The sequence below is a fragment of the Mobula hypostoma genome, chromosome 23, assembly GCF_963921235.1.
Source record: "Mobula hypostoma chromosome 23, sMobHyp1.1, whole genome shotgun sequence".
Taxonomy (NCBI): domain Eukaryota; kingdom Metazoa; phylum Chordata; class Chondrichthyes; order Myliobatiformes; family Myliobatidae; genus Mobula; species Mobula hypostoma.
Window position 1 is genome coordinate 55,457,361 of NC_086119.1, and position 23,466 is coordinate 55,480,826.

Consider the following 23,466-nt stretch of genomic DNA (forward strand, 5'->3'; position numbering starts at 1 on the left):
TGCCTAGTTTCAACTAGTGTGGAAGTCCAAAATCCAATTACAGGTTGATGTACTGAGACCAAGTCTGTGGAGCTTGACAGTCAGCAGTTTGGTAGTATGGTGTTAAAGGCTGAGTCGTAGTCAATGAGAAGCATCCTGATGTAAGTGTCTTTGTGCTCCAGGTACTCGGAAGGGTTTAAACTTATTTGTCAAGGGGATTGGATCCAGAGCACCAGGTCAAAAGGTGGAGAGACTCAGAGAGGGGGGATGTCATGATCAGTAAGTCTTCAAGGAAAGATGGGTAGGAGAATGGCAATAGACAGGATGATGCTCTATAACCCTATGACTTTATGAATCTGATCATTTATAGCAAGCCATATCTGGAGATATTGCAGCAGAGGTTCAAAAGCTGTGTCCAGTGATTGGTATTGAGGAGTCTTCTCAGACAGGGAGGAGTGTTGTTAAGGGGGTGCATTCGGGTGTTGGCAATGAAGGCATGGTGGAGCAGCAACATTCAGGAGTAACCCAGAGGTCACAATTTGAAGTTTGTAGATAGTAATAAAGTTGTACAGCACAGAAAGGGGCCCTTCATCCACACGTCTAATCTAGACTTGTTACCCATCTACAATAATTCTGTTTACCTACATTGGGATGATATCTTTTGTGCCTATTTAAGTATCACTGTAAATGCCTCTCACATTTCATAATTGCACTTGACTACAGTAACTCCTCCGCAGAGTGTACGCAGTATAACTGCTCTATCTATACAAAGAAACTTAGCCCTCAGATCTAATCCTTAAAATTACATCCTCCTGATTTTGACCCCCATATAACAGGAAAAAGATTTTGTCAACTTACCCTATCTATAGCTTCCATAATCAACCTCTTTTATTTTAGGAAAAATTAACACAGCCTATCCAATCTCTCCCCATATCTAAAGATCTCCAAAGGAAACAACATCTTTGTGAATCTCCTCTGTACTCTCTCTAGCACAATGATAATGTTCCTTTAGTTATATGATTACCAGAACTGAAATATGTTATTCCAAATGCTAGTGTTTATAAATTTGCAAATTAAAGTTCCAATTTTCACATTCTGTTCCCTTGACCTACGAAGACAAGTGTGCCCAATCTTGCCTTCACCCTATCAACCTGTGCTGTTACTTCCACAGAATCTTGGACTTGTACAGAAGGTTCCTCTTTTCATCAACATTTCTTACTGTCCACCTTTTTACTATGTATATCCTATCCCCATTTGACTTCACAGAATGCATCACCTCAGACTTGTCAGGGTTAAATTCTGTCTGCTAATGCTCCACCCAACTTTCACTCAGATCAATATCCTGCTGTTGTGTTAGACGACCTTTGTCATTGTCCATAACACTGTCAACTTTGTGTCATCTACAAACTCAGGAGGTTGTTGGATTGGCCACAGCTATGGATTCTGAGACTGATGCCTCTGGAAGGGTTTGGAAAAAAGAATGAGAATGTTTTTAAATTGAGACAAGCCCATAATGTAATCTGTCTTGCAAGTTGGATCACTTGAAATTCCTGCAGTGTAGAACAAATGAAGCTGGCTAGGAATGTGCTGGTCTGTGTAAGCTATACTTCTATTTTTTGTGACTCTATGTTTTTCTACTATCGTAACGATTTGTGCTGTATGTATTCTGTGTGGCTGTTGGTACTGTGTTTTGCACCTTGGTCCCAGAAAAAGGCTGGTTTCTTTCACCGTATTCACGAGTATGATTGAATGACAATTAAACTTGAACTTGAAGATAAAAGAAAGGATGGGGTCAGATGATGTCACAGGTCAAGATGGTCACTCACGGTGGGAGTGTGGTTGCAGCTTCTCTTGGGGTAAAAGGTAACAACAAGATTGCAGGTAATTTCTTCACAAACAAGAGAAAATCTGCAGTTGCTGGAAATCCAAGCAACATACACAACCGTTTCACCTACCGACACAACTGATCAACAGATGACACAATAGCCACTGCTCTACATACCGCTCTTACACATCTGGAGAAGGATGCTTAGGAGAATGCTATTCTTGGACTACAGTTCAGCATTCAACACCATAGTTCCATCCAGGCTCTACATGAAGCTCAGAGACCTTGACCTTGATCCTGCCTTGTGCAGCTGGATCCTGAACTTCCTGTCAGATCACCAGCAGGTTATAAGAGTGGGCTCCCTCACCTCCAGCCCTCTGACTCTCAATATAGGAGCCCCTCAGGGCTGTGTACTGAGTCCCCTCCTTTACTCCCTGTATAGCCATGACTGTATCGCCACCCACAGCTCTAATCTGCTAATTAAATTTGCCGACATTGATTGGCCTTATCTCAAACAATAACGAGGTGGCCTACAGGGAAGAAGTCATCTCTCTGACACAGTGGTGTCAAGAAAGCAACCTCTTCCTCAATGTCGCAAAAACAAAGGAGCTGGTTGTGGACTACAGAAGGAATGGAGATGGCCTAACCGTCAGTGGATCTGGAGTTGAGAGGGTAAACAGCTTTAAGTTCCTCGGCATCCACATCACCGGGACCTCATGTGGTCTTTACACACCAGCTATGTGGTGAAAAAGGAACAACAACGCCTCTTTCATCTCAGACGGTTGAGGAAGTTTGGTATGGGCCCCCCATATACTAAGAACTTTCTACAGGGGCACAATTGAGAGCATCCTGACTGGCTGCATCTCTGCCTGGTATGGGAACTGTACCTCCCTTAATCACAGGACTCTGCAGAGAGTGGTGCGGACAGCCCAGTGCATATGTAGTTGTGAACTTCCCATGATCCAGGATACTTACAAAGACAGGTGTGTAAAAAGGGCCCATAGGATCATTGGGGACCCGAGTCACCCCAGCCACAATCTATTCCAGCTGCTACCATCCGGGAAACGGTACCACAGCATAAAAGCCAGGACCAACAGGCTCTGGGACAGCTTCTTCCACCAGGCCATCAGACTAATGAACTCATGCTGATTTGAGTGTACTCTGTATTACATTGACTGTTCTATTTATTATAAGTTATTATAAATCACTATGATTGCACATTTAGACAGAGATGTAAGGTAAAGATTTTTACTCCTCATGTATGTGAAGGATGTAAGAAATAAAGTCAATTCAATTCAAAATGCTGGAGGAACTCAGCAGGCCAGGCAACATCTGTGGAAAAGAGTATAGTTGACGTTTCAGGCCAAGACCCTTCAGCAGGCTGAAACGTCGACTGTACTCTTTTCCATAGACGCTGCCTGGCCTGCTGAGTTCCTCCAGCATTTTGTGTGTGCTGCAGGTAGTTTCCTGCTACATTTGGCCGGTAATCCACAGCTGCCAGGGAGGCTTCACAGAGATTGGAGGTTTTTGGAGGGGAACATTAAAGGGATTCTCGCTGCTGCCCACTGAGGCCTTAGAGCTGCAGACCCTCTCTGTTCTGAGTTGCTGAAGAGAGGCATTTACGATTGAAGCACTAAAATATCACCTTGATATAGCTTTCAATTTTAGAAGTTTTGATCAAAAGGTACATTTCAAGTATTTATGTTGTGTTTTTTTTAATTGATCAGATCATGGTTATACCACTTTAGCTACCAGTGTGACGCTTCTTAAGGCTGCAGAAGTTGAAGAAATCCTGGAAGGTAATGATGAAAAGTACAAGGCCATCTCAATCAGCACGGAACCCCCTTCCTACCTCAGGTATAGTTGCTACTTAACATTGTCTAACCCGTCACCATCTCAGGTAGTCTGTTTTCTCTGTTCAGTCGTAGAACATTAAACAGTACACATGGGAACGGTCCCTTCAGCCCGTAATTAAACTGGTAAACAAATGTCCCAACTAAACTAATCTCTTCTGTCCAAACTAAATCTAATCAAAATATATATATTCCTCTATTTTCTGCACATTCATGTGCTAATCTAAGGGTTTCTTGACCATCATATTTGCCTTCACCAACAGTCCAGGCAGTACATTCCAAACAGCCACCATTCTGTGTTTAAAAAAAAACGTACCCCACACTTATTCTTTGAACTTACCGCCACCCTTCCTCACACATTACATACGTATCCTCTGGCATTACATACTTCAGCCCTTGGAAAACAATACTGGGTCAATGCACACGAAGTGCTGGATGAACTCAGCAGGTCAGGCAGCATCCATGGAAATGAGTAACAGCCAATGTTTGGGCTGAAGCTCTTCTTCAGGACTGATACTGGCAGTCTGCTCTATCTATGCCTCTCATAACTTCTGTCAGATCTTCTCTCAGCCTCTGCAACTCCAGAGAAAACAACCCGAGTTTAGCCATCCTCTAATCCAGGTAGCATCCTGGTAAATCTCTTCTGCACCCTCTCCAAAGTCTCCACATTCTTCCTATAATCGGGTGATCAGAATGCAATGCAATACTCCAGATACAGCCTAACTGGAGTTTCATAAAGTTGTAACAGCAAAGGAACGAGATAGATCAACGCGATTGTCACAGCGACCACCTTGCACTCAACTTCAGTAAGACCAAGGAATTGATTGTGTACTTTAAGAAGGAGAAGTTGAGGGAACACACCAGTCCTTGTCGAAGGATCAAAAGTGGAAAGGGTGATCAATTTGTTCCTGGGTATTGACATCTCTAAGGATCTATCCTGGGCCCAACATATAGATGCAATTACAAAGAGGCACAACAGCAGCTATATTACATGAAGAGCACCAGGGGTACATAAGAGTATAAGACAGGAGCAGAATTAGGCAATTCAGTTCATTGAGTCTGCTCTGCCACTCCATGATAGTTGATCCCAGATCCCACATCTGCCTTCTCGCCATGTCTTTTGATGCCCTGACCTATCAGGAAATGATCAACTTCCACCTTAAACATATACACGGACCTGGCCTCCACCACAGTCTGTGGCAGAGCATTCCACAGATTTACTACACTCTGGCTAAAAAAATTCCTCCTTCCCCTCTGTTCTAAAGGGTCACCCCTTAACTTTGAAGCTGTGCCCCCTTGTTCTGGATAACCCCACCAGAGGAAACATCCTTTCACATCCACCCGATCTAGTCCTTTCAACATTCAGGAGGTTTCAATGAGATCCTCCCTCATTCTTGGGTCCAAAGCTCCCAAACGCTCCTCATATGTTAACCCCTTCATTGCCGGGATCATTTTCATGAACCTCCTCTGGACTCTCTTCAATGACAACACATCCTTTCTGAGATGTGGAGTCCAAAACTGTTGACAGTACTTTTAAGTGGGGCCTTACTCAGGTCTTATTATCTCAGTATTATCTCCTTGTTATGGTATTCTATTCCCCTTGAAATAAATGCCAACATTGCATTTGTCTTCTTTACCACAGACTCAACCTGTAAATTAACCTGGGAGTCTTGTACAAGGACTCCAAAGTCCATCTGCACCTCTGATGTTTGAACCTTCTCCCCATTTAGATAATAGCCCGCACTATTGTTCCTTTTACCAAAATGCATTATCATACATTTCCCAACACTGTATTCCACCTGCCACTTTTTTGCCCATTCCTCCAATTTCTCTAAGTCCTGCTGCAATTGCATTCCTTCCTTAGCACTACCTACCCCTCCACTTATCTTCATACCGTCCACAAACATAGTTACAAAGCCAGCAATTTCATTATCTAAATCATTGACAAACAATGTGAAAAGTAGTGGTCCCAATACTGACCTCTGAGGAACACCACTAGTCATCGGCAGCCAAATGAAAGAGGCCCCTTTTATTCCCACAGTCAGCCATTCCGCTATCCATGTCAGTATCTTTCCTGTAAAACCATAGAATTTTATCTTGTTAGGCAGTCTCGTATGTGGCATCTTATCAAATGCCTTCTGAAAATCCAAGTAAATGATGTCCACTGCCTCTTCTTTGTACATCCTGCTTGTTACTTCCAGGAAGAATTCAAACAGATTTGCCAGGCAAGATTTCCCTTTACAGAAACCATATTGACTTTGACTTATTTTATCGTTAGTCTCCAAGTACCACAAAACTTCATCCTTAATAAGAGACCCCCAACACTTTGCCAACCACTGAGGTTAGGCTAACTAGCCTATAATTTCCTTTCTTTTGCCTTCCTCCTTTAGGAGTGGAGTGGCATTTGCAATCTTCCAGTCCTCCGGGACCATGCCAGAGTCAAGTGATTCTTGAAAGATCATGACCGATGCATCTGTTATCTCTTCAGCAACCTCTCTCAGGACTCTGGGATGTAGTTCATCTGGTCCAGGTGACTTATCCACCTTAAGACCTTTAAGTTTGTCTGGTACTTTTTCCTTTGCAACAGCAATGACACTTACTCCTACTCCCTGACACGCACGGACCTTTGGTACACTACTAGTGTCTTCCACAGTGAAGACTGATTCAAAATACCCATTAAGTTCAGATGCCATTTTTCTCCCCCATTACTATCTCACTGGCATAATTTTCCAGTAGCCCAATATCAACTCTCACCTCCCTTCTACTCTTTAACTGAAAAAACTTTTGGTATCCTGCTTTATATTGCTTCGTCTGACCTCATATATCATCTTTAACCTTCTTATAGCTTTTTTAGTTGCCTTTTGTTGGATTTTAAAAGCTTTCCAACCACCCAACTTCCTACTCACTTTTGGTACCTTATATGCCCTTTCCTTGGCTTTTATGCAGTTCTTAACTTCCTTTGTTAGCCATGGTTGCCTACCCCTGCCATTTGAGAACTTATTCCTCTGTGGGACATATCTCTCCTGCACCTTGTGAATTCTTATCAAAAACTTCAGCCATCTCTGCTCTGCTGTCATCCCTGCCAGTATCCTCCTCCAGTCCACCTGGGCAAGTGCCTCTCTCATGCCTCTGTAGTTCCCTTTATTCCATTGTGATACTGATACATGTGAGTTGTGCTTTTCCCTCTCAAATTGCATTATGAATTCAATCAAATTATGATCACTGCTTCCTATGGATTCCTTTACGTTAAGCTCCCTAATAAGATATGGGTTATTACACAATACCCAATCTAAGATGGCCGTTCCCTAAGTAGGCTCAAACACAAGCTGCTCTAAAAAGCCATCTCATAGGCATTCAACAAAATTCTCTCCTTTGCGATTCGACACCAACCTGATTTTCCAAATTCCCTTGCATATTGAAGTCCCCATTACAATTGTGTCATTACCCTTATTACATGCCTTTTTCCAGATCCCACATCTTGGCTACTGTTTGGAGGTCTATATATGATTCCCATAATGATTTTTTTTTTACCCTTGCAGTTTCTTAACTCCACCCACGAAGATTCAACATTCTCTTACCCTATGCCACCTCTTCCTAAAGGAGTAATTGCAATTCTTACTTACAGAGCCACACCACTACCTATGCCTTCCTGCCTGTCCTTGCGATACAAAGTATGTCCTTTGACGTTAAGCTCTCAACTATGGCCTTCTTTCAGCCACGACTCAGTGATGCCCACGAAGTCATACCGACCAATCTCTTATTGCGCTATGAGTTTGTCCACCTTATTTCAAATGTTACGCGCATCTAAATACAGCACCCACAAAAAGCATCCAGCTCAGATGGGGTACTGGCTGAGTACTGAAGACCTGTGCTGATCAACTGGTTAGAGTGTTCACCGATGACTAACCTCTCGCTTTGGCAGTCTGACATACCCTTCTGCTTCAAGCAGGCTTCAGTTCTCCTGGTGCCTAAGAAGTACAGAATCAGGTTATATTATCACCAGCATGTGACGTGAAATTTGTTAACTTAGCAGCCGCAGTTCAATGCAATGCATAATCTAGCAGAGAGGAAAAAATAATAATAAATAAAAAGTAATTACATATATTGAATAGATTTTTTAAAAATGTGCAAAACAGAAATACTGTGTATTTTTAAAAAAGTGAGGTAGTGTTCATGGGTTCACTGTGCATTTAGGAATCGGATGGCAGAGGGGAAGAAGCTGTTCCTGAATCGCTGAGTGTGTGCCTTCAGGCTTCTGTACCTCCTACCTGATGGTAACAGTGAGAAAAGGGCATGCCCTGGGTGCTGAAGGTCCTTAATAATGAACGCTGCCTTTCTGAGACACCGCTCCCTGAAGATATCCTGGGTACTTTGTAGGCTAGTACCCAAGATGGAGCTGACTAGATTTACAACCTTCTGCAGCTTCTTTTGGTCCTGTTTAGTAGCCCCTCCACACCAGACAGTGATGCAGCCTGTCAGAATGCTCTCCACAGTACAACTATAGAAGTTTTTGAGTGTATTTGTTGACATGCCAAATCTCTTCAAACTCCTAATAAAGTATAGCCGCTGTCTTGCCTTCCTTATAACTACATCGATATGTTGGGACCAGGTTAGATTCTCAGAGATCTTAACACCCAGGAACATGAAGCTGCTCACTCTCTCCGCTTCTGATCTCTCTATGAGGATTGGTATGTGTTCCTTCGTCTTACCCTTCCTGAAGTCCACAATCACAATCTTTTGTCTTACTGACGTTGAGTGCCAGGTTGCTGTTGCGGCACCACTCCAGTAGATGGCATATCTCACTCCTGTATGCTTTATCGTCATCACCGGAGATTCTACCAACAATGGTTGTATTGTCAGCAGATTTATAGCTGGTATTTGAGCTATGCCTAGCCACACAGTCATGTGTATATAGAGAGTAGAGCAGTGGGCTAAGCACACACCCCTGAGGTGTTGATCGTCAGCAAAGAGGATATGGTATCACTAATCCGCACAGATTGTGGTCTTCCGGTTAGGAAGTCGAGGGTCCAATTGCAGAGAGAGGTACAGAGGCCCAGGTTCTGCAACTTCTCAATCTGGATTGTGGGAATGATGGCAACCTGCCTCAATTATGCTTGCCCAGTAGCTCTTACGTCCTCTCTGAGAGGTTTTTAATTAAACATATCCACTCCTGCCTGAGAACCGACTTGAATCTGCTCCAATTTGCCTACCGTCACAACAAGTCAAAAGCAGATGCCATTTTATTGGCTCTTCACTCAACCCTGGAACATCTGAACAGCAAAGATGCATTCATCAGGATGCTCTTCATTGACTACAGCTCATCATTCAATACCATCATCCCCTCAAAACAAAACAATATGTTTCAAGATCTTGGCTTTAATACCTCCTTGTGCAACTGGATCCTCGATTTCCTCACTTGCAGACCCCTGTCAATTCAGATTGGCAACAACATCTCCTCCACAACCTGCATCAGCACAGGTGCACCACAAAGTTATGTGCTTAACCCTAGCTTTACTCTCTTTATACTTATGACTGAGAGGCTAAGTACTGCTCCAATGCCATATTTAAGTTTGCTGACAACACCATTGTCATTGGGTGCATCAAAGTTGGTGACTAATCAATATATCGGAGGGAGATTGAAAATCTGGCTGAGTGATGCCACAACAACAACTTCTCACTCAATATTAGCCAGACCAGGGAGCTGATTATTGACTGCAGGAGGAGGAAACCAGAGATCCTTGAGCCAGTCCTCATTGGGAGTTGGAGAGGATCTGTTCTGGGACCAGCACACAAGTGCCATTACGAAGAAAGTACATCCTAGTATGGAGGAGCCATTGCACAGGATCAGAAAAAGCTGCAGAAATTTGTAAACTCAGCCACCTCCATCATGGGCATTCGCCTTCCCAGCATTGAGGACACCTTCAAAGGCGATGCTTCAAAAATGTGGCGTCCAACATCAAGGACTCCACGCACCCCCTCCCCCAATCACTCTGGACATGCCCTCTTCTCATCGAGTACCTTTTCCCTTCTCTTTTTACACTAATTTAGTTTTCAAAATTTAATATATTTTTTATTATGTATTTCAATGTACTGCTACCATGAAACAATAGATTTCACAACATATGCCAGTGATATTAAATCTGATTCTGACATAACGTCCTGACTCTAGAACTCAATTCCCTGTGTAATCAAGGCAAGTATGCCATGTGCCCTTCTTTTTTTCCACCCTCCCAACCTATGGAGCCACTTTCGGGGGCAATGGACTTGGATCACAAAATTCCCCTACATTATCAACTCTTTTAAGGGTCCTGCCATTAATTGTGCACTATTTCTTTTCATTTGATCTCCTGATGTACTACTCCTCAAATTTGGTTGGACTAGGCTCCATCTGCCATTTCTATGCCTATATTTTCTAATTAAACTATATCCTGCTGTATCTTTTATTAGTCTTCTACACTGTTCACAACACCAGCAATCTTCATATTGCCTGCAAACATACTAACTCACCCATCTACATTTTCATACAGGTCATACATCACTGCAGAGCACTACTTGTCATGGGCCTCCAGCTAGGATAAGTCCCTTCCCATCGATCATCATGGTGCAGTCTACATTGGAACTTCGCAGTTAGCTGCTGTACCTATCACCACCCCAGTGTGGGAAGTGGTATACTAACCTTTCTCAAGCCCTGATATATTCCAGTTCCAGTCTGTACCCTGGGAATTGTTTGTATCTTGCACTGTCCTAACACAGACAGATCATCACCAATCTCATGCATTGTTTGTCCTAAACCATACCTTTTTCCCACACATTGAGCCTGCATCTACTTAAGATAGCCTTTGTCTGGTGCAACCTGCCTGTCAGTTTTCACTCCTCCTCAGGTTAACTCCCTCTCTTTATATTTGCCATTTCCACTCTTTTTGACATGAAACATCAACAGTTTCTTTCCTGCCCCTTGCTCTCAAACTCACATAGAACATTTCTGACACTTCTTGCCCTTTTTTAGATCTACCTGCCTCCATCTTAGGAGGTAAACTATCTACATATACCCACTGACTCCTACAACCTCTTAGACTACACCTCTTTTCACCCTGTGTCTTGTAATGATGCCACCTCTTTCTTCCTGTTTCTCCATCTCTGCCACATCTTTTCTCATCTAAAATGTCCTGGCTGCTCCTTCCATTTACACACTCTCCTCTGTGTGTGAAAAACTTGTCCCTGCATTCCCTTCAAATCTTTCTTCTCTCTTACCTGAAATCCACTCCCTTTAAGTTTAGACATTCCTGCCCTTGGAAAAGATACTGTAATCATCCATCTTATTTGTACTCCTTATGAATTTATATACTTATATACCTGTACACCTGTTTATTAATGCAAATATCTAATCAGCCAACTCCGTGCATAAAAGCATGCAGACATGGTCAAGAGGTTTATTTGTTCTTCAGACCAAACATCGGCATGGTGAAGAGGTGTGATCTGAGTGACTTTGACTGTGGAATGATTGCTGATGACAGACAAGGTGGTTGGAGTATCTCAGAAACTGCTAATCTGACATTTTCATGCACAGTCTCTAGAGTTTACAGGAATGATGCCAAAAGCAAAGAAACATACGGTGAGCGGCAGTTCAGTGGGCAAAATGCCTTGATAATGAGAGAGTTCCGAGGAGAACAGCTAGACTCATTCAAAACTGACCAAAAGGCGACTATAACTCAAATAGCCAAATATTACAATAGGAGTGTGCAGAAGAGCATCTCTGAACATACATCGACCCTTGAAGTAAATGGACTACAGTAACAGAATACCAGGTTCCACTCCTCTACTACTTATGGTCTGTACCTAATAAAGTGGCCACTGAGTGTGCAAGTTCATCCCTCAGCTACCATCATTTCCAGGGAAATCAGCCCCAGCCCATCCCTATAACTCAAGCCCTCCAATTCGGGCACTGTCTTAAAAATCTTTTCTACAATCTCTCCAGCTTAATCACATCTATCCTATAGTATGTTACATTGAAACATAGAAAACCTATAGCACAATACAGGCCCTTTGGCTCACAAAGTTTTGCCGAACATGTATCTACCTTAGAAATTACCAGAGTTCCCCATAGCCCTCTATTTTTCTAATGTCCATGTACCTATATAAAAGTTTCTTAAAAGACCCTATCGTACCCGCCTCCACCACCGTTGCCGGCAACCCATTCCACACACTCACCACTCTCTTGAATAAAAAAACTTACCCCTGACATATCCTCTGTACCTACTCCCTAGTACCTTAAACCTGTGTCCTCTTGTGGCAACCATTTCAGCCCTTGGAAAAAGCCTCTGACTATCCACACGATCAATGCCTCTCATCATCTTATACACCTCTATCAGGTCACCTCTCATCCTCCGTCATTCCAAGGAGAAAAACCCGAGTTCACTCAACCTGCTTTCATAAGGCATGCTCTCCAATCCAGGCAACATCCTTGTAAATCTCCTCTGCACCCTTTCTATGGCTTCCACATCCTTCCTGTACTGAGGTAACCAGAACTGAGCACAGTACTCCAAGTGGAGTCTGACCAGGATCCTATACAGCTGCAACATTACCTCTCAGCTCCTAAATTCAATTCCACAATTAATGAAGGCCAATACACAGTATGCCTTCTTAACCACAGCATCAACCTGCGCAGCTGCTTTGAGCGTCCTATGAACTCGGACCCCAAGATCCCTCTGATCCTGCACACTGCCAAGAGTCTTACCATTAATACTATATTCTGCCATCATATTTGACCTAACAAAATGAACCACTTCACACTTATCTGGGTTAAACTCCATCTGCCAGTTCTCAGCCCAGTTTTGCATCCTATCAATGTCCCGCTGTATCCCCTGACATCCTTCCACACTATCCACAACACCTCCAAACTTTGTGTCATCAGCAAACTTACGAACCCATCCCTCCACTTCCACATCCAGGTCATTTATAAAAATCACAAAGAGTAAGGGTCCCAGAACAGATCCCTGAGTCACACCACTGATCACCGACCTCCATGCAGAATATGACCTGTCTACAACCACTCCTTGCCTTCTGTCGGCAAGCCATTTCTGGATTCACAAAGCAATGCTCCCTTGGATCCCATGCCTTCTTACTTTCTCAATAAGCCTTGCATGGGATACCTTATCAAATGTCTTGCTAGAATCCATATACACTACATCTACAGCTCTTCCTTCATCAATGTGTTTAGTCACCTCAGAAAATTCAATCAGGCTCAAAAGGCACGGCCTGCCCTTGACAAAGCCATGCTGACTATTCCTAATCATATTATGCCTCTTCAAATGTTCATAAATCCTGCCTCTCAGGATCTTCTCCATCAACTTACCAACCACTGAAGTAAGACTTGCTGGTCTATAATTTCCTGGGCTACCTCTACTCCCTTTCTCGAATAAAGGAACAACATCTGCAACCCTCCAATCCTCCAGAACCTCTCCGGTCCCCATTGATGATTCAAAGATCATCGCCAGAGGCTCAGCAATCTCCTCCCTCGCCTCCCACAGTAGCTTGGGGTACATCTCATCCTGTCCCGGCGACTTATCCAACTTGATGCTTTCCAAAAGCTGCAGCACATCCTCTTTCTTAATATCTGCATGCTCAAGCTTTTCAGTCTGCTGCAAGTCATCACTACAATCACCAAGATCCTTTTCCATAGTGAATACTGAAGTATTCATTAAGTACCTCTGCTATTTTCTCTGGTTCCATACACACTTTCCCACTGTCACACTTGATAGGTCCTATTCTTTCACATCTTAACCGTTTGCTCTTCACGTACTTGTAGAATGCTTTGGGGTTTTCCTTAATCCTGCCTGCCAAGGCCTTCTCATGGCCCCTTCTGGCTCCCCTAATTTCCTTTTTAAGCTCCTTCCTGTTAGCCTTATAATCTTCTGGATCCCTGACATTTCCTAACTCTTTGAACCTTTTGTAAGCTTTTCTTCTTGACTAGATTTATTACTTCCTTTGTACACCACCGTTCCTGTACCCTACCATAACTTCCCTTTCTCAGTGGAACGTACCTATGCAGAGCTCCACCCAAATATCCCCTGAACATTTGCCACATTTCTTCTGTACTTTTCCTGAGAACATCTGTTCCCAATTTTAGCTTCCAATTTCCTGCCTGATAGCCTCATAATTCCCCTTACTCCAATTAAATGCTTTTCTAACTTGTCTGTTCCTTTCTCTCTCCAATGCTGTTGTAAAGGAGATAGAATTATGATCACTATCTCCAAAGTGCTCTCCCTCTGAGAGATCTAACACCTGACCAGGTTCATTTCCCAATACCAAATCAAGTACAGTCTCTCCTCTTGTAGGCTCATCCACATATTGTGTCAAGAAACCTTCCTGAACACACCTAACAAACTCCACCCCATCTAAACCCCTTGCTCTAGGGAGATGCCAATCGATATTTGGGAAATTAAAATCTCCCACCACAACAACTCTGTTATTATTACACCTTTCCAGGATCTGCTCCCATCTGCTCCTCGATATCCCTGTTGACAAAAACTGCACATAGTACTCGTAGTTGTCTCACCAACATTTTATACAGCTGTGATGTCCCAATTCTGGTACTTCCCCATTCGATGAATCTAAGTGTGCCATATGCCTTCTTCATCACTTTGTCAGTCAACAATCCACTTATACAGCAAGGTTTTTCTGTTCTTCAACTCTGCTCAGGCCCTGCCTTTCATTGTACATGCCCGTTCATCGTGTATGTCCTTGCCTGCTTCTTAGCTGGCATGCCAAAGCACTGGAACTTAAGAACTACCACAAGAACTTAAGAAATAGAGCAGGAGTCGGCCATCTAGCCCGTCGAGCCTGCTCCGCCATTCAATAAGATCATGGCTGATCTGGCCATGGACTCATCTCCAACTACCGGCCTTTTCCCCATAACCCTTAATTCCCCTACTATGCAAAAATCTATCCAAACTTGTCTTAATTTTTTTTTAACTGAGGTGGCCTCCACTGCTTCATTGGGCAGAGAATTCTGCAGATTCACCAACCCTTGGGAAAAGCAGTTCCTCCTCATCTCCGGAGTCTTGAGGCTATGTCCCCTATTTCCAGTCTCACCTATCAGCGGAAACAACTTTCCTGCCTCTATCTTAGCTATCCCTTTCATAATTTTATATGTTTCAATAAGATCTCCTCTCATTCTTCTGAATTCCAGTGATACAGTCCCAGGTGACTCAATCTCACCTCATCTCATCTCTGGACTCAACTTGGTGAACTTCCTCTCCCTCCAAAGCCAGTATATCCTTCCTCAAGTAAGGAGATCAGAACTGCATGCCGTACTCCAGGTGCGGTCTCACCAGTACCCTGTATAGTTGCAACATAACCTCCCTGGTCTTAAATTCAATCCCTCTAGCAATGAAGGCCATCGTCCCATTTGCCTTGTTGATAGCCTGCTGCACCTGCAAACCAACCTTTTGCAATTCATGCACAAGCACTCCCAGTCCCTCTGCACAACAGCATGTTGCAATTATTTACCACTTAAGTAATAATCTGATCTTCCATTTTTCCTTCCAAAGTGGATGACCTCGCATTTACCAGCATTATATTCCATTTGCCAGACCCTTGCTCACTAACTTAACCTATCTATATCTCTCTGCAGACTCTCCGTATCTTCTGCACAATTTGCTTTTCCGTTCAATTTAGTATCATCAACAAACTTAGATACACTACACTCGGTCCACTCTTCTGTATTGTTAATGTATATCACGAACAGTTGCGGGCCCAGCACTGACCCCTGTGGCCCACCACTCACCACTGATTGCCAACCAGAGTAACACCATGTATCCCAACTTTCTATTAGTTAACTAATCCTCTATCCATGCTAAATCATCACCCCCAATTCTGTGCATCCTTATCTTATGGATAAGTCTTTTATTTAATTTACAATCCTCTCCAACCTGCAACCAAGTCTCTGTAATGGCCACTAAATAATACCTGTTTGTACTGATTTGTGCCACAAGTTCACTGTCCTAGTTTTGAATGCTACGGGCATTCAGATTAAGTACGCTTGCACTCATGGTGCTTTTAAAATCTTGTAATCTTTTACTCTTTTGCACTTGACTTTTCTTCACTCCACTCTTACTTTTTTTTATCTTTTGTTTTTTCTTTATCTTTATCCACATATTTCTTTTTTACTTTATACATACTTCTTCAATCTGGTGAACCTGCCCTCCTACTATTTAGTTTAAAGCCTTATCAACACCCCTAGTTACGCAATTTGTTCAGATCCAGATCCCATCACGTTTCAGGTGGGACCCGTCCCATTGGTACAGTTCCCTCCTTCCTAAATACTGGTGCCAATTTCCTGTGAATTCAAACCCACCTCCCACACCAATCCTTGAGCCTCACATTTAACTCTCTAATCTTCTTGACCCTATACCAATATGCATGTGGCCAGGTAGTAATCCAGAGATCAACAACTTTTTGCTTCTGCTTTTTAATCTAGTCCCCAGCTGCTCAAATTCCCTCAGCAGAACCTCTGTCCTTGTTCCACCTATGTTGCTGGTACCCACGTGGACCACGATAACTGGATCTTTCCTCTCCCGGGGCGAGAAGAATTTAAAAGGAGAGCATTTTTTCTTTGGCAGTTTGATCAAGGCACAACTATGCAGGCGCATGGATGTCAGCGAGTTAGACAGGCAGGAAGAATTTAAAAGGAGAGCATTTTTTCTTTGGTGGTTTGATCAAGGCATGACTGTGCAGACATGTGGATGTCAGCTAGTTAGACCGGTGGGAAGAATTTAAAAAGGAAACAGCTTTATAGAGCGGGCGTCAGAGTAGAGGGAGTCAGAATAGGAAGGCTTTGGCTCAACGGGGCTTCAGTGATAATGGGTCGAAGCACGGTAAGTTACTGGTGAAGTATAGAAATAGGAAAGTATGTCTACGAGACCGGTGTACTGTACTGGGTGTCGGATGTGGGATATCTGGGAGACTCCCAGCTTTGCAGACGGCCACATCTGCGCCGAGTGTGTTGAGCTGCAGCTCCTTAGGGACTGGGTTAGGAAACTGGAGATGCAACTCGATGACCTTCATCGGTCAGGGAAAGTGAGGAGGTGATAGAGAGGAGCTATAGGCAAGAAGTCACACTGGAGCCTCGGGACACAGAAAAGTGGGTAACAGTCAGGAGAGGGAAGGGCAAGAGTCAGATACTGGATGGCAGTGGTGTCAGGGGATTCTATATTTATGGGGTCAGACAGGCGATTCTGTGGATGCAGAAAAGAAACATGGACGATAGTTGGCCTCCCAGGTTCCAGGTCCAGGATGTTTCTGATCGTGTCCATGATATCCTGAACTGGGAAGGTGAACAGCCAGAGGTTATGGTACATTTTGGTACCAATGACATAGGTAGTGTCACGTACCCTGTGACGGGGATAAAGAAACCAGCAGAAATAGAAACCACTTTGGAGTCCAGTATTGCTATAAACTAATAATATTTATTAACTACGCAATACAGTAAATATAAATGTAAATAAATCAAACAGGTTAGCAATGATTATATATAAAAGTAAGTGTGGAATATATGTGTATGAAAACCAAGCTTCTTTAAGTCTAGGGGTAAAAAGATACAGTCTTACGATGTTGAGTAAAGTTCAGTTCAGTTCAGTTCCTGGTATTTAGTTGAGTAGTGATGGAGAGAGAGTGTGTGAGTTGAGTCCTCAGGTGAGCTGATGCTGTTGATCATCTCGTCGTCCTCTGAAATCCTTTACAAGTCACCGACTGTGACTTTAACCGGGGGACCGGTTTTCTGTGGTGGAGCTATCACCCAGGCGAGGGTGGACACATAGACAGCTCCCCACCAGTCAACCCCTTCTTCACCGCTGGAATAGCACTTTAGATCGATCCGCCTGTTCGATCCTCCAAAACCCACTTTCTCTGCAGGCACAACAATGCTCATGCAGTGTTCAGATCATGTGTCTGAGGTCTGTATCATCTGACCTCCCATTTATCTCAGCAGGCTGAGCATCACCTGTCATTCAAAGAGACCCTCCTTCCTCTGTCTCTGAAGAAATGCACAAGCAGGCAACAAGTCCTTGAAAGTAACATCAATAATCTGCTGAAAATCATAACATCGAATATCCATTAAATAACACTGCCTTCGGTCCATAGCAACTTTTGAGCTGCTCGGTGCTGTCTCCAACTCCAAACTCAGTAAAAATCCAAAGTTACTTCCAATGCCTTAAAGTGACAGTCCAACTGTTGATCTTCGTGTGTCTGTCTGTCTGTCTGTCTGTCTGTCTGTCTGTCTCTCTCTCTCTCTCTCTCTCTCTCTCTCTCTCCCTCTCTCCTCTCTCTCTCTCTTCAAACAGTTAATAGGGGCACCCCTGGGTCCTCTCACAGTAGGAAAAAGGAGGAGGTCCTGAAAACAGACTACAGGGAGTTAGGAAAGAAGCTAAGAAGCAGGACCACAAGGGTAGTAATCTCAGGATTCCTGCCTGTGCCCAGCGACAGTGAATATAGGAATAGAGGAGGTGGAGGATAAATGCATGGCTGAGAGATTGGAGCAGGGGGTAGGGATTCAGATTTCTGGATCAGTGGGACCTCTTTTGGGGCAGGCGTGACCTGAACAATGAGGATGGGTTGCACTTGAATCTGAGGTGAACCAATATCCTGGCAGGGAGGTTTGCTAAGGCTATTGGGGAGAGTTTAAACTAGATTTGCTGTGGGGTGGGAACCGAATTGAAAAAATGGAGGAAGGAGCAGTTGGCTCACAAATAGGGAAAGCTTGTAGGCAGTGTGAGAAGGAGGATAGGCAGTTGATAGAGGAGGGATGCGCTCAGACTGATGGTTTGAGATGCGTCTATTTTAGTTCAAGGATTATCATGAACAAAGTGAATGAGCTTAGAGCGAGGATCAGTACTTGGAGCTATGATGTTGTGGCGATTACAGAGAATTTGATGGCTCTGAGACAGGAATGGCTACTTAGAGTGTCAGGCTTCAGATGTTTCAGAAAGGACAGGGAGGGGAGCAAAAGAGGTGGGTGTGTGGCACTGCTGATCAGAGATACTGTCACAGCTACAGAAAAGGAGGAAGTCATGGAGGGATTGTCAACTGAATTTATGTGGGTGGAAGTTAGAAACAAGAAGGGGCCAATAACTCTACTGAGTGTTTTTTATAGACACCCGATAGTAACAGGGACATCGAAGAGCAAATAGGGAGGCAGATTATGGAATGGTGCAATAATAACAGGGTTGTTGTGATGGGAGATTTTAATTTCCGCAATATTGATTGGCATCTCCCTAGAGCAAGGGGTTTAGATGGGGTGGATTTTGTTAGGTGTGTTCAAGAGGGTTTCCTGACACAGTATGTAGATAACCCTACAAGAGTAGAGGCTGTAATTGATCTGGTATTGGGAAATGAACCTGGTCAGGTGTTAGGTCTTTCAGTAGGAGAGCATTTTGGAGATAGTGATCCCAATTCTATCTCCTTTACCACAGCATTGGAGAGGGATAGTAGCATCAAGTTAGTAAAATGTTTAAATGGAGTAAGGGGAAATTTGAAGCTTTCAGACAGGAACTTTGAAGTATAAATTGGGAGCAGATGTTCTCAGGGAAATGTATGACAGAAGTGTGGCAAATGGGGGGGCGTCACGTGATGACGTGGGATTGAGACGTGTAAATCCAGCTCTCCCATAAAAAATCAGCAAAGTACCGTTTAAACAAAGTAAAGTTAATAAATACTTTCGGAAAACTACTTATAAACTTCGTAAGACTACTCTACAATATGCCTCGTAAACTGCAACAGAAGAAGTCTGTTGTTGTGAAGTCGCCGCCAGATGGGAAGAAAAAAGGGCCTACTGCAGCGATGGAGCCTCGGATTCAGGTTGGATCTCCTTCGGAGGAGACGTATTTTATCTCTGGCGTAGAAGAACAGGGAGCAATGGCGGCGGTAGCGGTCTCTCGGAAGAAGATACCGGAATTGCGCATGCGCAAAGAAGTACGCATGCGCAAACTGACACAACACAAACTACAAGAACCGACGGCCACTGCAACTGAAAGTGACTCAGAGTCAGAATTGGATATCGCGGAGAATACAGATGAAGAAGAGGAGGAAGAACTGGAAGAGACTGGAAGTAAAGGAGATGACGGAGACATAAGAGAAGCTTTATTGCAATTAACGGCTGAACTAAGAAAATTAAGAACAGAGCTTAGGGATGTGAAGATGTGCTATGATAAAGCTATGAAAAGACAGGATAAAATGGATAAGAAACTTCAGAAGATGGAAAGAACCATGGAGCATATTAACGATAGACTGGAAAAAACAGAAAATGATGTGCTTGTCTGGAACACGGAAAGAAATCGACTCTTGGAGAAAGTGGACGTGTTGGAAAATTTTAGTAGACGTAATAATATTAAAATTGTTGGTCTTAAAGATGGTATAGAGGGAGATAATCCAATAGAATTTTTTCAAAGATGGATCCCGTAAACCTTGCAAATGAAAGAGGAAGACCGATCAATTGAAATTGAGCGGGTACATGGAGCTCTAAGACCAAAACCACAAGATGACCAATATCCACGATCAATTTTAATAAAATTCTTAAGACTTCAAGACAAAGAAAGGATTCTACAGGCGGCTGCCCAAGCTGCCAAGAAGAGAAAAGGGCCACTGATGATAGAAGGGAAGAAAATTTTTTTCTACCCTGACATAAGTTATGAACTTTTGAAGAGAAGGAAGAAATTTAATCCAGTGAAAAAAGCCCTATGGGATCACGGTTATCAATTTATATTGCGTTATCCTGCAACCTTGAAGATTTTTTTGCCTGGTGGAGAAAAAAGATTTTTTGACAATGATGATTACCGGAAAGCGGAGGAGTTTGTGCGAGATTCTTTGAGTATTCACCAGATACAAGAACAAACCCAGGGGAGCGAGATGGATTGAAGATGAAGACTGGATCAAGGATTAGGCCTGTTGGATTTTTAGGCAGATGAATATATAAATATATTATTAATTATATGAGGGAGGGGAAGAAAGGTTAAAATTTGAGGAATATTAGCTGGGAATAATGACATTAATTTTTTTTATATATATACAATTTTTTGTTACGGGGGAGCTGGAAGAAACACTGACCAATCGCTATGTTATTCATGTGTGCAAGCGTGGCAATAGCCATGACCCGCACAATGGAGGGGGGTAGTGTTGTGTATCTTTTCATTTACAACATTAGTGGGGGGTATTTTGTTTTTTCTTTTTTTGTATCTTATCTATCTTTTTTTTCTTTTTGCCTGGATGATTGGGAGGGAAACACATAGCAACATGGTGAAGTTCAAAGAGATTCCCCAGGGAACTATGAGATTTGAGAAGCTAAGTAATGTTTTAGATTTTAAGAGATAAATATGAAACATTTCTGAATATTTGGAGTCCTTATTTACAGCTCCGATGATGAAGATCTTGGTTCCTTGGGGAAAGTAACAAATATATATTAAATTTATTTTTAATCCCATGGAGCATGTGCAAATCTTCCAATATTCAGGCGGTTCTTTTCTCTTTAGGTAGGAGTATATATCGGGGGGGGGAGGATAGATATTATTTTCTCATGTATTCACTTTGAAAACTCAATAAAAATTATATGAAAAAAAAGAAATGTGGCAAATATTCAGAGGATACTTGCGTGGTGTTCTGCACAGGTACTTTCCAATGAGACAGGGAAAAGATGGTAGGGTACAGGAACCATGGCGTACAAAGGCTGTTGAAAATCTAGTCTGGAAAAAAAGAAAAGCTTACAAAAGGTAATGATAGAGATCTAGAAGATTATAAGGCTAGCAGAAAGGAGCTTAAGAATGAAATAAGGAGAGCCAGAAGGGGCCATGAGAAGGCCTTGGCGAGCAGGATTAAGGAAAATTCCGAGGCATTTTACAAGTAGGTGAAGAGCAAGAGGATAAGACGTGAGAAAATCAAGTGTGACTGTGGAAAAGTGTGTATGCATCCTGAGGAGATAGTGGAGGTACTTAATGAATACTTTGCTTCAGTATTCACTATGGAAAAGGACCTTGTCGATTGTAGGGATGACTTAAAGCAGACTGAAAAGCATGCGCATATAGACATTCAAAAAGAGGATGTGCTGGAGCTTTTGAAAAGCATCAAGTTGGATAAGTCACCGGGACTGGACAGAATATACACCAGGCTACTGTGGGAGGCAAGGGAGGACATTGCTGTGCCTCTGGCAATGATCAATGGGGACAGGAGAGGTTCTGGAGGATTGGAGGGTTGTGGATGTTGTTCCCTTATTCAAGAAAGGGAGTAGAGGTAGCCTAGGAAATTATATACCAGTGAGTCTCAGTGGTTGGTAAGTTGATGGAGAAGATCCTTAGAGGCAGGATTGATGAACATTTGGAGAGGCATAATATGATTAGGAATAGTCAGCATAGCTTTGTCAAAGGCACGTGGTGCATTATGAGCCTAATTGAATTTTTTAAGGATGTGACTGAACATATTGATGAAAGTAGAGCAGTAGATGTAGTGTATATGGATTTCAGCTACATTTGATAAGGTACCCCATGAAAGGCTTATTGAGAATGTAAGGAGGCATGGGATTCAAGAGGACCTTGCTTTGTGAATCCAGAATTGGCTTGTCCACAAAAGTGGTGGTAGACAGATTATATTCTGCATGGAGGTCGGTGACCAGTGGTGTGCCTCAGGGATCTGTTTTAGGACCCCTTCTCTTCATGATTTTTATAGATGACCTGGATGAGGAAGTGGAGGGATGGGTTAGTAAATTTACTGATGACACAAAGGTTGGGGGTGTTGTGGATAGTATGGAGGGCTGTCAGATGTTACAGCGGGACATCGATAGGATGCTAAACTGGGCTGAGAAGTGGCAGATGGAGTTCAACTAAGATAAGTGTGAGGTGGTTCATTTTGGTAGGTCAAATACGATGGCAGAATATGGTATTAATGGTAAGACTCTTGGCAGTGTGGAGGATCAGAGGGATCTTTGGGACACTCAAAGCTGCTGCTCAGGTTGACAGTGGGATTGAGTTCAAGAGCCAAGAGCTAATGTTACAGCTACAGATTATGGGAACACTTTGTCCTCATTTATTGTCATTTAGAAATGCATGCATTAAAAAATGATACAATGCTCCTCCAGTATGATATCACAGAAACACAAGACAGACCAAGACGAAAGCTGACAAAAACCACATAATTATAACATATAGTTACAACAGTGCAAAACAATACTGTAAGAGCAGACCATGGGCACGGTAAAAAAAAAGTTTCAAAGTTCCGATAGCCCCAACATCTCACGCAGACGGTAGAAGGGAGAAACTCCCTACCGTGAGCTTCCAGTGCCGCAAACTTGCGATGCAGCATCCTGGAAGCACCCGACCACAGTCCGACTCTGAGTCCGTCCGAAAACTTTGAGCCTCCAACCAGCCCTCCGACACCGAGCATCGAGCACCATCTCTGCCAAGCCCTTCGACCCTGCCCCGGCCGCCAAGCAACAAGCAAAGCCGAGGATTCGCGGCCTTCCCCTCCGGAGATTTTGGATCATACAGTAGCGGCGGCAGCGAAACAGGCATTTCCGAAGTTTTACCAGATGTTCCTCCGTGCTCTCACGTCTGCCTCCATCAAATCAGGATTGTGCACGGCATCCTACTTGACAAACAGATATTCATCACCGGAGAGGCCGCACGCGCTGCGTCATGCCACCATCTTCTCCTCCTCCTTCCCTGGACCCTGGTACGAGCTCACTTGGAGTACTGTGCTCATTTCTGGTCACCTCACTGAAGGAAGGATGTGGAGACTGTAGAAAGGGTGCAGTTGAGATTTACAAGGATGTTG

At 43.2% G+C, this 23,466-nt stretch overlaps 1 protein-coding gene across 2 annotated transcripts in view; it reads left to right on the forward strand.

Moving 5' to 3' along the window:
* The window catches only part of LOC134336934 (SWI/SNF-related matrix-associated actin-dependent regulator of chromatin subfamily B member 1), a 118,700-nt gene that overhangs the window by 12,515 nt on the left and 82,719 nt on the right, over positions 1 to 23,466 (forward strand). Inside the window, exon 3 of one of the 2 annotated variants that reach the window (XM_063031609.1) lies at positions 3,532 to 3,661. In XM_063031609.1, coding sequence (XP_062887679.1) covers positions 3,532 to 3,661 — 130 coding nt within the window. The remainder of the gene's footprint in view (positions 1 to 3,531; positions 3,662 to 23,466) is intronic. The other variant, XM_063031610.1, reaches the window with a different exon arrangement.